Here is a 14,136-nt window from a genome sequence, read left to right on the forward strand (position 1 = left end):
AACATAATAGCATTGATGCTCATTATGTGCACTAATCTAATGTCTGTAAAGTAATGTTAAGGCCCTGCACATCCACACAGGCGTTTTCACTGACTGGCTGATTAGACCTCTGCTCTACATTTTCTTTGTCGTGCCATCGTAGGAGAAGCCCAGGTGTATTTAATCACATTAATGATGCTGCGTTCCACTCAGGGGAAGCCGTGGTATGTTCACTGGAAAAGCTTTCTGGGGCCCTTCATGGCACTGAGTCATCGTTAATGTTACCAGTGTCACCTGTGCTTTAACTACTATGATGAAGTAGGAATGCCTGCTGTGTGAAAAGCCTTTAGACCTCTCAGCGGCTTATTGTTGATGGCTACACAGTGAGGGGGAATGCTAATCAAACCCTGTCTGTAGCCCACATGCCCCCCCACAGGCCTGAGAGGAGGTCTGATTAGTCAGATAAGTGAAGTCACCTGTGTGTGTGTGTGTGTGTGTGTGTGTGTGTTAACGACTGGTTCCATAGAAACTCATATTAATGTGCCTGTAGTGCTCAGCTGTGGTGTGTAAGACAGATCTCTGCTGCCACCTTTCGTCTTTAACAGGAAAATGTTGCAAACAGGACAGAACATCCCCATTATGGATATTCACTGAGCTACAGTAGTAACATTTGCTGCTTTTATCCTTAATATTGGCCAATACTTTTTTTTTCTTTTCCATAATCACACCACATAAACATTTTTTTTTTATAAAGAGCCCTGCAAATTGGGATTTAAAGGGGAACACCACCAAAATTAAGAATTTCAATATTTGTGAACATGAGCTGCACTCTCTCAAAGCCAGAAACAAGAGAAGTCTCAAACTTGTGATGTCATCGGGTATAAAGTCTGCAGCTGCTCCATAGACAATGAATGGAGATTTTATGGACCCACAGAATGTTTCTTTTTTATACCCAAATGAGCTTTATTCTATTGTAGTGATCTCAGTTGTGAAGAACATCTCTCCCAATTCATTTTCTATGGAGCCGTTCCACACTTTATACCTGATGACATCACAAATTTGGGTTTAAGCACTCTAGTTTTTGAATTTGGGAGAGAGTTGTTCATGTTTACTAATATTTTTGGACTGTTTTAGACCATAGGAATAACATGTATGAATTGATATGAAATGTTGAAAATGGACGTAGTTCCCCTTTAAATGTCCCATATAGTAAAAAGTGAGATTTTTACGGCTTTTTTTAAAATTATAAAGCAGGTTTAAGTGCTATATAAATACAGTGAAAGTATCGAAATGCTCAATCCATGGAGAAACACACACAGTCCGTATTCAGAAACTGTTTGTTTGAAAAAAAGCCGTCAGGATTTCTGTTATTTTGTGATGTCACAACTGTACAATCTATAGACCATTTCAGTTTTAACATAGACAGTGTGAGGAAAATAAAGTAGTTTTTTTAACATTACAGCATATACTGTAAACATGTTCTATTAGAAAAATACAAGTATGAACCTGAAAATGAGCCTGATGTGATTGTGATATGTATCCTATGGCCTACTGAGTGGGGCATTCTAAAGTTGAAAAATATTTTCTTTTAAGTTGACCTCAAACGCAATGTAGACAGTTTCTAAACATCAAACTTACCTCTGATCTTTAGCATTTCTGTATTTCAGTGTCTAATCACTTATCGACTGACATCTGATGCTGATATATCAGAGATAAGCTAAACTAGGAGACATCTGAGATGAGCAAGGTAGAAAAAGAACCAGGCTGGAAAAGCAGTGTTCACTTCTTCACCAACAATCAGACTCCGTGAACATGATGTATGTCCCATAGAGCTCACAGTGTGGTTTTAAATGAAGACAGAAGAAAATCACCATGTATTCACTTTTATTGCTTTGCACCAATCGGTCATGACAGAAAAGTCATCATTCGAGCTAACAACAGGAGGCTAATGTGCTTCGCTGATGTTAATGTGTCTGTACATCAGAACAAATGCAGTATTTACTCAGTGATGATGGGAAAATCTCCACATTTTTGTCGTTGACATAGTCGATCCACCTCTTTAAGCTGATATATCTATGTTGAAAAGGATAGGCTATTCCTCATAAAGAATATTATTAAATTATAAGTACTTGGTTGGAAGATCTTCAATTCATTGTGACGATTCCACTGATCGACAACTCCCACTTTTTTTTTTATATCAAATGGTCCGTATGTGTAAGGAAATAATTTGTGAAATACTTGTAACTGAAATTTAAGATTTTTAGAAAATAGATGTTTTTAAGTTGACGGCAGAATAAATTTGACATTCACTGATCATTTAAAAAACAAAAGCCAGTACCTCAATATTGATTACAGAGCTTTTTAAATGTGAGCAAATACTAGAGCTGTTACAGCAGAACACACACACACACACGGAAACAGGATCAAGAGTTTGTAAATGGAAGATAACTTACATCATTTTGAGTCGGTGGCTACAGATGTGGAATAACACTACGACAGACAGACAGAAGCCTCTGCAAACGAGCTGGTTTTGCTCTTGTAAAGTAACAACAGTCTGTCTTTGGCATTGCGTGCCAACCACGTGTATGTACCTGCACATCTGTTCTGAACATTTACATCATCAGTACAAGACTTGCACATAAAGAAGAGCTTCGACAAGGCACGTAAGCTATCGCCCGTATAGTCACTGGAGCCACACACAGACACAGACATCAGTTCACAAATTATCCTTTGCCTGAATATTAGAGCTAGGGTTTCATCAGGAGTCCATACGTCGCACGGTATGGAATACTTATTGCTAAAACGGGACTGCACTTATAGCAAAATAAGAACAACTTCATAGAATATAATAGTTATTTTACATTTACTGTAGAAATATTTTGCATAAAATGATTTGCTTAACAAATTATCTTTACACCACACACACACACGCACACGCACACACACTATTACCAACAATAATACATACAGTATAAAAACCGGTGCATCTATCTGGGTCACAAATATTCTCTTTTTGTTTTTTTTTCATTTTGCAACTTACTATATTTTATGATGTACAGCATTTATTGAAATAGTTGTGATGCCAGCGTTGAATACAGTTGACAGATAATTATCGCCGCCTTGTGACGAAAAAAAATATATCAAGTGACCACAGTCAGAAATCAGTCAAGATTCCTGAGTTGTTTAACGGACATTTGAACAACAGCTCTAATAGATACGGTGGGAGGACAAGTAAGCGCTTTATTATTATTATTATTATTATTAACACACTATAATCCATTTTTTTTAGGTAAGAAACTATACTGGCAAAGTGCTTACTGTACAGTACAGACTTCATATGGCCTCTGAAGTAGGTTGTCTATAACGTTTACAAATTAAAATAACACAGTTTACGTACATACATACATACATACATAATGATATTTCTATAAGATCACATACAATATGAACAGTGAGGTTTACAGTGAAAACAACTGACCAAAGTATGAGCAGCAATATCAATACTGAGTGTTTCCCCTGCAGACAGGAGAGATGAATTCATGAGCAAAAATTCTACAAAACATATACAGTATGTAGTGTGGTGTATCTGAATGTACCTCTTGTTTTGGTTTTGTGTCATTCACCGTGCCATACTAAATATGAAACAGAATCCGCTGGCACTGACAAGTACCTGAATGGCTTTAATCAAATGAGCTGGTGTAGTTAGGTGAAGGGTCTTAATCCAACCTAAAAAATACATGGAAACAAAAACAGTGCAGGGCAACTCGTGGTGGATGAGCTGCAAAAGAAACCCAACATGTACAGTACTGTAATCCGCTAAAACAATAACATTGAAATTAAAATATACAGTGGGTTAAAAAGTATAATTCACACAGTCCAAGATCCTCACCAGCGAGGCCCCCTTTCCTTTGGCATCTGTGGGTTTCAATGCGTGACAAATTGCTAGATTTGATTTCCTAAACAGTGAGCGTCGGTGGGCAGTGACGGCCTTCATTCCTCGGAGATGTGGCGCTCTGCATTGCAGCCGTTTTGTGCATTAATGCGCCAACGGAGCTCGCCTGCTGCCCCAGAAGACGGGGCAAGTTGTTGCTGCTCCAGTTTTTACCACTAAGATGGTGCTGGTCAGCGTGGGTGAAGTGTTGTGTTTGGGAGAAGGTTACAGAGATGGGAGGAGAGCCTCCGTTCATCACAGGAAGGTCTCGGTAGAGGAGCCCCCTCCCGGTGTTTCTGGGGTGACGTCGACTCTAACGCAGGCCACCTTCTCCTGGCTGTTATGCACACATGAAGAAGATGAGAATGACAATGAGATGAGCGCTTGTGCTAATTTATGCTAGTGCTGAGTGGAGCAGGAGAGCAACTGTAAATGTGAGATTTTTGTCAGGTAGAGGAGTGATAGTGCTCAATTACCAGTGCTCTTAGAACAAGGTTTTACCGCCTTGTCGGTGACGGGGCTTTATGTGAGGACTGTGTTAAAATATGCAGCTCTAAATAGAGACAATTTGTCAACTTGTATTAAAAAAGTTTTATGGATTTCCTCATAAAGTATAAAAGTTTTTCTAGTGTGAACAAATTAACAGCTTAAAGGGATAGTCCAGGTGTTTTGAAGTGGGGTTGTATGAGGTACTTATCCATAGTCAGTGTATTACCTACAGTAGATGACGGTCGGCACGCCCCCAGTTTGGAGAAACAGACAGTGAAGTGGTGAAAATATTCTAAATATAACATACACTTAAACTGATATTAATGTTTTTTAGGTGGGCCTTTCTTTTTGGTGGCTAAAATATGTTTCGTTACCGGTCCCCGTCCACAGCAGTACATTGCTTTGCTCCTGTGAGGTAACTCCTGTCTGCTCCTCCCACCGGGGGATGTGCCAACCGTCATCTACTGTAGGTAATACACTGACTATGGATAAGTAGCTCATACAACCCTGCTTCAAAACACCTGAACTATCCCTTTAAGGAGCTAAAGGAGACGAGAACGAACCCTTATCTTTGCTTGTAGAGATATAGCCTGTGATACCTAACATTCAAAACAGTCTTTTCTATGGACTGTTCTATCCTGCTTTAAATATTAAACTGATCTTCTACCTTCCAGGCAGCAATACGCTTCAGTTTATTTCACTACAGTATGAAAATAATCTTGCAGAGTCATAAAATGCAGTAGTCCCTAACAAAGAACATTATTTTTTTGACATTACTGTACATCATATTAAAGTGATGCAGTTGGGTATGGAGGACGGAACCTGCCGAAAAAAAAAATAAATGAATACCTAAATAAATAAATGACTCGATACATAAATAAATTAAAGTCATTAAATGTAGCAAAAATAATATTAAAAATAAATGTAACCATTAATATAATGATAAAATGTGACATAAATTGCTTCTTCTGTTTTAATTTGCTTCTTTATTTATCTATCTTTGGATTAATTCCTTTATTTATTTAATCTTCCGTTTAATTTTCCCTTTTATTTATTTATGTATTTATTTTTATTAATTTCTAAATTAATTTCTTTATTTTTTCATTTATTTTGTATTTTTGTTATATTTATTTTTAAATGTATGTATATGTAAACAGGGGGCTGCCACTTAATGTCACAAATGCATACTGTAAATATATAAGTAAATACATACATTTAAAAATAGATATAAAATAAATAAAAAATAAATGCAAAAATAAATAAATGAATTAAAAAAATCATTAAGATAAATACATAAATAAATAGAAGGGAAAATTAAAAAGAAGAGTAAACAAAAGGGAATTAATACAAAGATGAATAAATAAAGAAGCAACCAAAACAGAAATATCAATTTATGTCACATTTTATCAATTATTAATTAATGGCTACATTTATTTTTATTATTATTTTTGCTACATTTAATGACATATTTATTGAGTCATTTATTTGTATTTATTTTTGGCAGGTTCCGTCCTCCGTAGTTGGGAGGGTGGGGCTCTGGTAAACTCTAGCAGATGGCATAGCTACCTTTCACTACGCTTCACAGGTTGGACACATGACTCTGCACTCGAGTTCACTGCTTTCCACATTGCCGTTTTGTCCATTTCATCAGAGATATTTAGAATCAAGGGGTCAGAATCAGAACTACATGCGGAAGATGCACACACACACACACAAAAAAAAACACAAAGAGAAGACAGACATGTAGAAAATAAATCAGTGCAGTTCAAACAAGCAGACACAAACATGCAGAGAAATCAGAGAATTAAAACAAATTAACATCAGAAAAACCAGACAGGTCACATACAGTATGTTACAACCTAACATGTATCAAGAAACGTGGGCCTTCTGCATTACAGGCAAAAGTCATTTGTCATGAGTTGATTGTGTACAGGTTATAGTTAGTTAGTTAGACAAGGATAAGATTATTTAAACAAGACAAACATTTGATCACAGACCATTTTACCCTAAAAAAACCAACACAACACCACACGAAGCCAGTGTTTCTGTATATTTAAACAGCTGAGGACTGACAGTTCTGGCCATGCGCTAACTGTCTGGGTATCAGTGAGGAGGGTTAGAACGCACGCAGCCATGTGGGTCAGATGTTTTTCATCAGACACACAACCCTGCTACCTCGTCTTCCATTTGGAGGCTGTGGGCCACTAGTCCTATTCTGTACGATCTGTTCAAGATGGACATAATAACACACAGCTGACGACCAGTGTCGGAATTGCCATTACAAGTTGTACATGACAACATGATGCATCAGAAAATGTGTTTACAGCTTTAGTTTATTATTTGCCTTGAGTGTCTGAGCTTGTTTTTAGCCATAAAGGTATTTATTAAGGAGGAATAAAAGATTGTGGGAACTATTTACATTAAATGTAGTCCATAAGGCATTTTAAGACATCGTATAAATGTATTTTGCTGCCTCCTAAAAGTCATAAAAAAAAGGAAATAGAATAATAAAAGATGAGATCTTTGGTGTGTAACGGTACTGTGTAATTAAAAACAGATTACACTTGATGCCTCGCTAAGCATTTGAAATTAAATTCTGCTTTTCATCCCAGAACTGGGCATCAAAGAAAGTGTGCTTCCTGGGGCGCACCACTCACCTCCCCGAGAGCTCTTTCACTGGGATGCTGAGCCGGTTGGAGCTTTCAAAGCTGACCTTCAGCCCCATCGCCTGTTCTTCCTCTTGTCTGGACTCTTCCTCCTGAATGAAAACAGCATTGGAAGCCTAAATCACAAAATAGCCATGACTGCAGTGAGGCAGGTAAAACACTGGTACTGTATGGGGTCACAACAACTGTCATTTTCAGATCTTCTTCATCACGCCATTTTTAATAGTTAACTCTTAAGGATGGGTTTTATGGGGTTACATTGCTTTATGTGCACACATAAAGCCTAAAATTGGATGCCGTGAGTCTCCTGTGGTTATGCATTAAAAGTTCATGTCCCCTTCTCCTTTACACAGCCATGCTTGCATGGCCATTATACCTGTATAGTATCCAGGCTACAAATATCTCGGGGGGTTTGCAACTCTGGCAATTTCCAAATCTGTTTTTTAAGATCCAATAGCTAAGTGAATCCATCCATCCATCCATCCATCCATCCATCCATCATCTGTAACCGCTTATCCTATTCAGGGTTGTGGGGGGTTGGAGCCGATCCCAGCTGACATTGGGGGAAGGCGGGGTACACCTTGGACAGGTCGTCAGACTATCACAGGGCTGACACATAGAGACACACAACCGTTCACGCTCACATTCACACCTACGGGCAATCTAGAGACAATAAATAACCTGCATGTCTTTTGGAAGTTTGATTATTTAGCAAAAACAGTCTGCTTGGTTGTGTGACTAAAGACAAAGTCTGAGTTAATTCAGTTTCGATTTTCTCCAGTTTGAAAGTTGAAGTGGAGTCAATAAAGTACAAAAACACTTAAAAGGTACAGTGTGTAGGATTTGGCGCAATCTAGTGGTGTGGTTCCAGATTGCAACCAACCGAGTACCCCTCCGCTCACTCCTCCTTTTCCAAGACTACAGTAATGTGACCCACCGGATGCAAAACCGTGGTAACGCCGTTCGCCTCACTCGGAAGTCATCCTTATCATAATAACACTACTTTCGGAGCAATATAATTCAGATGGCGGCTGGCGGTACCATGGTTTTGCCCTTTGTGGAGCACGTTACCACAGTTTCACAAGTTTGTTGGAGAACTAAGGTGGCCTTTCAGGTAATTGAAAAAAAGCCAAATTCCCTCTCTAGAGCCAGTGTTTGGTTTGTCCATTCTGGGCTACTGTAGAAACATGGCGGAGCAACATGCCGGATCAATGAAGAGGACCCGCTTCCTATGTAGATATAAACGTCTCATTCTAATCTAACAAAAACAAAAAACATGAAATGAGTTTTACCAGCTTTTCTCGTGCTTTCTTTTTCTTGTCGTCCTCTTTCTTCTTCTTGCTTTCCGGAATCAAGTCATCCAGCCAGCTCATTTCTCTCTTTGTGAAGAAAAAGTCTAGAAGCTTTCGGATAAAGACCAGCGCCAGAACCTGGAGACACATAGACAGGGAATCTATCATCACAGATCTAACATCACAAATTATTAATAGAATATAATAAAACACATCTATTGCACTAAGAACATATTAGAAACTTGATTTAATCATATTGCAGCTGAACACACTACTCTGTTGTGATCTTGTCTTAAACATATCATGCAGATGTGAAGAGACAAAATGTGTGACAGTCTTTGAGCTTTGAGGTCATTACCATCATGGGAAACACAACCGCCGCTGCAGAGGCCTTGATGACCCAGAGCAGCACCAAACAGGTGAGCTGCACCAGGGTGAAGATGTGGACCTTCCACAGGGGGACGTAGCGCAGATAGATCAGATCGGGTTGGTGTTTGGAAGGCATGCCGAACAGCTTGATTCTGTCAAAGAACTGCGGAGAAAATGAGAAGCTCAGCGAGAGAGATAAGAAACGAAAAAGACTGTAACGACGAGGGAAATTCAATACATTATTCAGATGAGGGAACACATTTAACGAAAGCTTTTAAGGGGCTGTGAAAAGCGATCAAAGGTTTGCAACTACAAGGGGCAAACTTATCTTGACTAACAGCTCATGACTGCGGTTCTGTTCAACATAAAAAAGGGCTTTTTATCTTCAAAAGACCAGCAGTGTAGAGTCTTACTTGAATGCCTTTGAGGGAAGAGACACCCATGTAGAGGAAGACTCCGTACAGGACTGGCATAGGAATAAACTGTAAAGAGCAGAAGTTTAACCACAGTAAAAATGATTCAACTTATAGTTCAGGAAAAGAAAGGACATGACATTTGCTGCACCAGGATAAATGACTGTCATGATTTTAAACGTGAGGCCAGTATTATTCCAGTGAATCTCACCTTGAGCACCGATGTCATGAAAACAGAACAACCCATGAGGACAAAGATCATGAACCCGGTGACCCGCTGCTCCCGGATGCCCAGGAACTTGGGCTGCTCTCCCGGAGCGGAGCAGCCGGACTCCACCTTCAGGCTGTTAACGTGGGAGATGGAGAGGACGGTCGCAGCCACGAACCACGGCAGGCCCATAATGGAGCACACGCCCAGCATGATCGCCACTACCATCAAATCCAGGTGATAGCCACAGCCTTTCTGTAGGATACACAGGGGGAGAAGAGAAGTACGTATGAGAGTGTTTCGGCCCTGTGGAACAAAAGTACTCCTCAAGTAAAAATAGAATTACAGAAAACAAGATTCATCTCTAAATAATTTGCCCACACATGCTTAGAATACTGAGTTTCAAATGTTTGCTTTATGAATATTCAAGGTGGACTGAATTTATTTTTAATACAGTAGCACTGTAGAACCCTGAGGCATAAAAATACCTCAGAAGGAAAACTAAAAGAGATTATAGTTGAAGCAATTCTGTGAGAGGAACACAGTAGAAGGACAGACAAGAGAATATGTTAGCTTCAACCTCCATTAAGGATGACAGAAAGGGAGAGAGAGAGGACTGCTGAGAGATGAATGAGCTACAGAGGAGTAGAACAAAGAAGGGAGAGTTCAGAGAGAAAGCTGGAGGCGGCACAAATGAGTACAAGGTTATAAGAAAATTAATTATATAGCACATTTGGTACATTAATAAATTCAACATAAATTCAAAGTATGACTTTAATATGTTTGAAATGATTTGGAATTTTTTTTCTGCTGGATATTACAGAAGGGAAAAACACCACAGACAAAAATAGAAAAGACCATCTAAGATATTTTCACTTCAGAACACTTGTGTGTAACTGTGAGATACAACACAGCCAAAGGTTAAATCTCCACAGGCCTGTCTGACCTTGAGCTTGTGCTCCTTGCGGTTGATGATGACTGCAGTGATCTGCTGGTCCATAAAGATGAGGATGGTGCAGAGCAGGGCAGGAAGCGCCGCCACCAGCAGCGTCCACCACGGATTTTCTCCTAACGGGTCCATCAGCCAGCCTCTGTTTTTTGAAGTCGGCTGCAGGGAAAAAGGCAGGGATGGGCTACATTTAGTACGTTAGGTGTAACATTATTATTTGAGAATATTTCATGATGTGAACGTTAAATACAACATTTAAACCTAACCTAACAGAGGAAGTAATAATCATTAAACATGCATGAAGATAGCGAAACATGCTGGAATAGAAGCCTACCTCAAAGCGGTCAGGAACATTCAGTTTAGGAGAAGGGATCCCCATCAGGTAGTCCACCAACACCATGACCATGATGGTTATAAACACAGCGAAGTCACTGATAGTGGATCGCACCTACACAACACACAAGCAACACAGTTATTATTTATTTTCTACTGTCACACACACAGCCTGTTACTTCAGGTCACTGTCGAGATGCACCAAAGTAATAATTACATTCATGTCAACAGTAAAAGCATAACAATAGCAGCACCTGCCTACACAGAAGACCAAGTGATAACAGACTAGCTGGTGCCGTGTGGGAGGATGCAAGTAGAAGGCCTTGTCTTTCTGTACATGAGACCGCTCCTGCATACTAATGACTGACACAATGTAAACATTTACATTGCACGAGAAGCTTTAAGCTAGATCTACGCACTACTGCATCCACAGAGAAGAAGAAAGGCAACCCTGTTCACATATGAATTTACAGGTTGTTTTTTTTATTTTAACCAGTATTATAAAAAGTACTTTGTTGTTCGAAGCCACGTTTGTGGTGTTAAATGAGCACAGTATGTCATTTCTGCTGTTAATTTCTGGGAGACTCAATTAAAACAATAAAAAAAAGATGGATTTGATGACATCGTGAAGCAGCGTGGGATCATGGGAGTTGTTGTCTTCATTGTTAAACAACCACCGTTGCCAGTGAAAATCTAATCTGAACTAAGGAGGCAAACTCTTTATTGCTCCCACCTTGTCAACAGAATTGTAAATTGTAAATGGACTTGCATTTATATAGCGCTTTTCTAGTCTTCCGATCAGTCAAAGCGCTATACACTACATGTCAGCCTTCACCCATTCACACACATTCATACGCTGCCATCCAACTTTAATCTAAATACTCATTCACGCAATTTGGGGTTAAGGGTCTTGCTCAAGGACACTTTGACACGTGACCGGAGCAGCCGGGGATCGAACCACCGACCTTCCCATTGGTGGACGACCTGCTCTACCCTCTGAGCCGCAGCCGCCCAACAGAAGCAGCAGCGCATTAGTTTTCCTAAGAGGCAACTCAACAAATAGCTTACAGTTTTGTTCACATGAAGTCATGTTTATTCACGTTATGTCATTTCATTCTAATGAAATAGACGCAAATAGCATTAGCTAATGTAACATTAACTTATTATTATCTTACTATGGCGGGGGGGTAGCCCAGCGCTGTTAACTTTATGAACTTTGTTGTTACGTTATGACGTTACCGTACGCATTAGCTCGGTGGCTAGCATGAGCCACTTGTCATCTAATAGTACACTGTAGTAAGCTGGATCGATATTGAAATATATCAATAAACTCTCTACTGTCTCTACTGGATTACTGTGTTGCAAAACATTTTAATGCGTACATTTGACATCTTATACCTTAAAGAGTAGTATAACAATAACACATGTAGCAAACATCTCACCCTGGTGGGAAAGTATCTCTCCGTCTTGAACTGCTTAAGAGAGGCGGACAGGAAGAAGGTGGTGAAGAAGAGGATGATGGACCAGAAGAGAACATCTGGGATGTAGGGCCCATGATGACCGCAGGCAGCACCCACAAACTCCCCATGGAGTTCCTTACACATCTAGAGAAGAAGGAGTGTTAGGTTAGTATTGTAAGCTGTTCCTGTACTGACAGTAATATTTGGTGGGAGATTTTTCTGGCAGGCTAGTCATAGTTCTAGTGGTGGTTGCAGTTGTTGCATTCGTGTTAATGTGTCTACCTTAATGTGTCTGAATTATTGTGAGAGTGAGAATGTATATACAAAGCAGGATATTGGCTGATGATGTCTCTTTGCTCAACACATCCTATACATGCAAGCGTGGGTGTGATTCCTGCACATCACACTGGAGATCACGGTGTGCTGGTCTCACCGAAACATTGAGGTTGTCCCATGGGATGGAGTCTGGGCTGTATCCTGTCCGGTTCCAGTGCTGCACGACCTGATCTGTGGCGTTGACTGGCGGAGAGCACTGACACCTGGGGACAAACAGAATAAATGCTGAGCGAAGTACGTATGCTTATCTTAAGGTGAAAAAGAGTTTGGTTCGTTTTAAAGTTAATTAAGAACAGAGGATGCTGCAATTCTGCTGGCATCAGTTGTTTTTAAAATTAGCTCTGTTGCAAGGGGGTAATTTTCCTTTCAGCTCTGGGGAAGACATGCACTGGGAACAGCTCCTACTAACCACTACTATTACAGTTGTCAGCAACAAGAGCAGTGTGATCTTAATGGGATACTATTTATGTGCACAATACACTACTTTATGTAACCCGTTGGCACTTAACATAGACATCCCCATGCTCTATTATGTCTCATAAGTTGTTGCAGCAATTTTTGGGTTGATGCCATTTGTTACACAGATTTGGTGCTAAATTTAACCATTTATTACCACTCGAGAGTTGATAAAAATGATCAATAATTCCTCCAAAATACCAAAATAAGACACTAAGACCTTGAGGAACACCATAGAAAAAGCCATGCTGTGATTTGGTATCAAAATCTTTTGACATTTAGAGATTTCTGCAAGAATTGCATTTTTTGGCGATTGGATGGTGAGCACTTCTGTTCTGGAAACTGCTCAGAAACCCCCTTATTGTCAATCTACCTAGGAAAGCCATCCATCCTCTGAATGCTCTAGTTCTGTAGTTTGTGGTTATAAAGTTTCATGAGGCTGTGATTATCCTAGAGGTCACCACAGGTCATTTTATACAGTGAGGTCACGTTTCATAAAATGATCTCACTACAATGAAATGGTTACTATGGGGACCAACATCATCACACATGAATACTATTGGACTCATTGGATCCACAAGAGTTTCAGCTTTAAAGTCATACCCAATTTATGTAATTCTAAGACTGTTCTGTGACCCCAGTATGTAGAAATATTCAAATACACCATTTTAGAATAGGTGAAAATAACACATTTGTACGGCATGCAAAGAACTGCTTGGGATTATCATAAAGTGGGCATGTCTGTAAAGGGGAGACTCGTGGGTAACCATAGAACCCATTTTCATTCACATATCTTGAGGTCAGAGGTCAAAGGACCCCTTTGAAAATGGCCATGCCAGTTTTTCCTCATCATAGTGTTATGGTGATTAAAAAAAAGATGGACTAAAAAAAAAATTAAACTTAAATGTGAAATTAACTGAAATCTACTACTACTACTACTCTAGTACTCACGAATACAGGGTGAGGTTGTCCAATTCGTTGTGCATGTTGACAGGGTAGTGTTCTCCCAGGTGAAAGAGCTTCTCCAGAGCCTCGTAGATGAAGATGATGCAGATGAGTGCGGCGAAGGCCTCCTCTGTGAATCGGGTGATGTAGCACACCAGGGAGCTAGCATCCGTGGCCACCAGGACCAGACACAGGAAGGCCGTCCACAGACCGATGCTGGTCCGCAGAGACAGGTAGGACAGGCCGTAGTCACTGGGAACGATGGACAAAGGAGAATGGATACACATTAGGGACAATTGGACTCAGTATT

General features: G+C 39.8%; 1 protein-coding gene across 15 annotated transcripts in view; it reads right to left on the minus strand.

Annotated features, from left to right (window-relative positions):
- Positions 1-1,846: 1,846 nt before the first annotated feature.
- The window catches only part of LOC119502649 (sodium bicarbonate cotransporter 3-like), a 50,555-nt gene continuing 38,265 nt past the window's right edge, over positions 1,847-14,136 (minus strand). For 11 of the 15 annotated variants that reach the window (XM_037793699.1, XM_037793698.1, XM_037793696.1 and 8 more), the window contains 12 exons: positions 13,833-14,078; positions 12,523-12,628; positions 12,072-12,233; positions 10,631-10,744; positions 10,294-10,455; positions 9,351-9,602; positions 9,140-9,208; positions 8,716-8,889; positions 8,358-8,495; positions 7,057-7,181; positions 5,966-6,082; positions 1,847-4,247 (listed from right to left, as the gene is read on the minus strand). In XM_037793699.1, coding sequence (XP_037649627.1) covers positions 4,166-4,247; positions 5,966-6,082; positions 7,057-7,181; positions 8,358-8,495; positions 8,716-8,889; positions 9,140-9,208; positions 9,351-9,602; positions 10,294-10,455; positions 10,631-10,744; positions 12,072-12,233; positions 12,523-12,628; positions 13,833-14,078 — 1,747 coding nt within the window. In that variant the 3' untranslated portion in view covers positions 1,847-4,165. Of the gene's footprint in view, positions 4,248-5,965; positions 6,083-6,574; positions 6,624-7,056; positions 7,182-8,357; positions 8,496-8,715; positions 8,890-9,139; positions 9,209-9,350; positions 9,603-10,293; positions 10,456-10,630; positions 10,745-12,071; positions 12,234-12,522; positions 12,629-13,832; positions 14,079-14,136 lie in introns of all 15 variants that reach the window. The other 4 variants (XM_037793693.1, XM_037793685.1, XM_037793692.1 and 1 more) reach the window with 4 other exon arrangements.

Source organism: Sebastes umbrosus, chromosome 15 (assembly GCF_015220745.1).
Source record: "Sebastes umbrosus isolate fSebUmb1 chromosome 15, fSebUmb1.pri, whole genome shotgun sequence".
In the NCBI taxonomy this organism is placed as follows: domain Eukaryota; kingdom Metazoa; phylum Chordata; class Actinopteri; order Perciformes; family Sebastidae; genus Sebastes; species Sebastes umbrosus.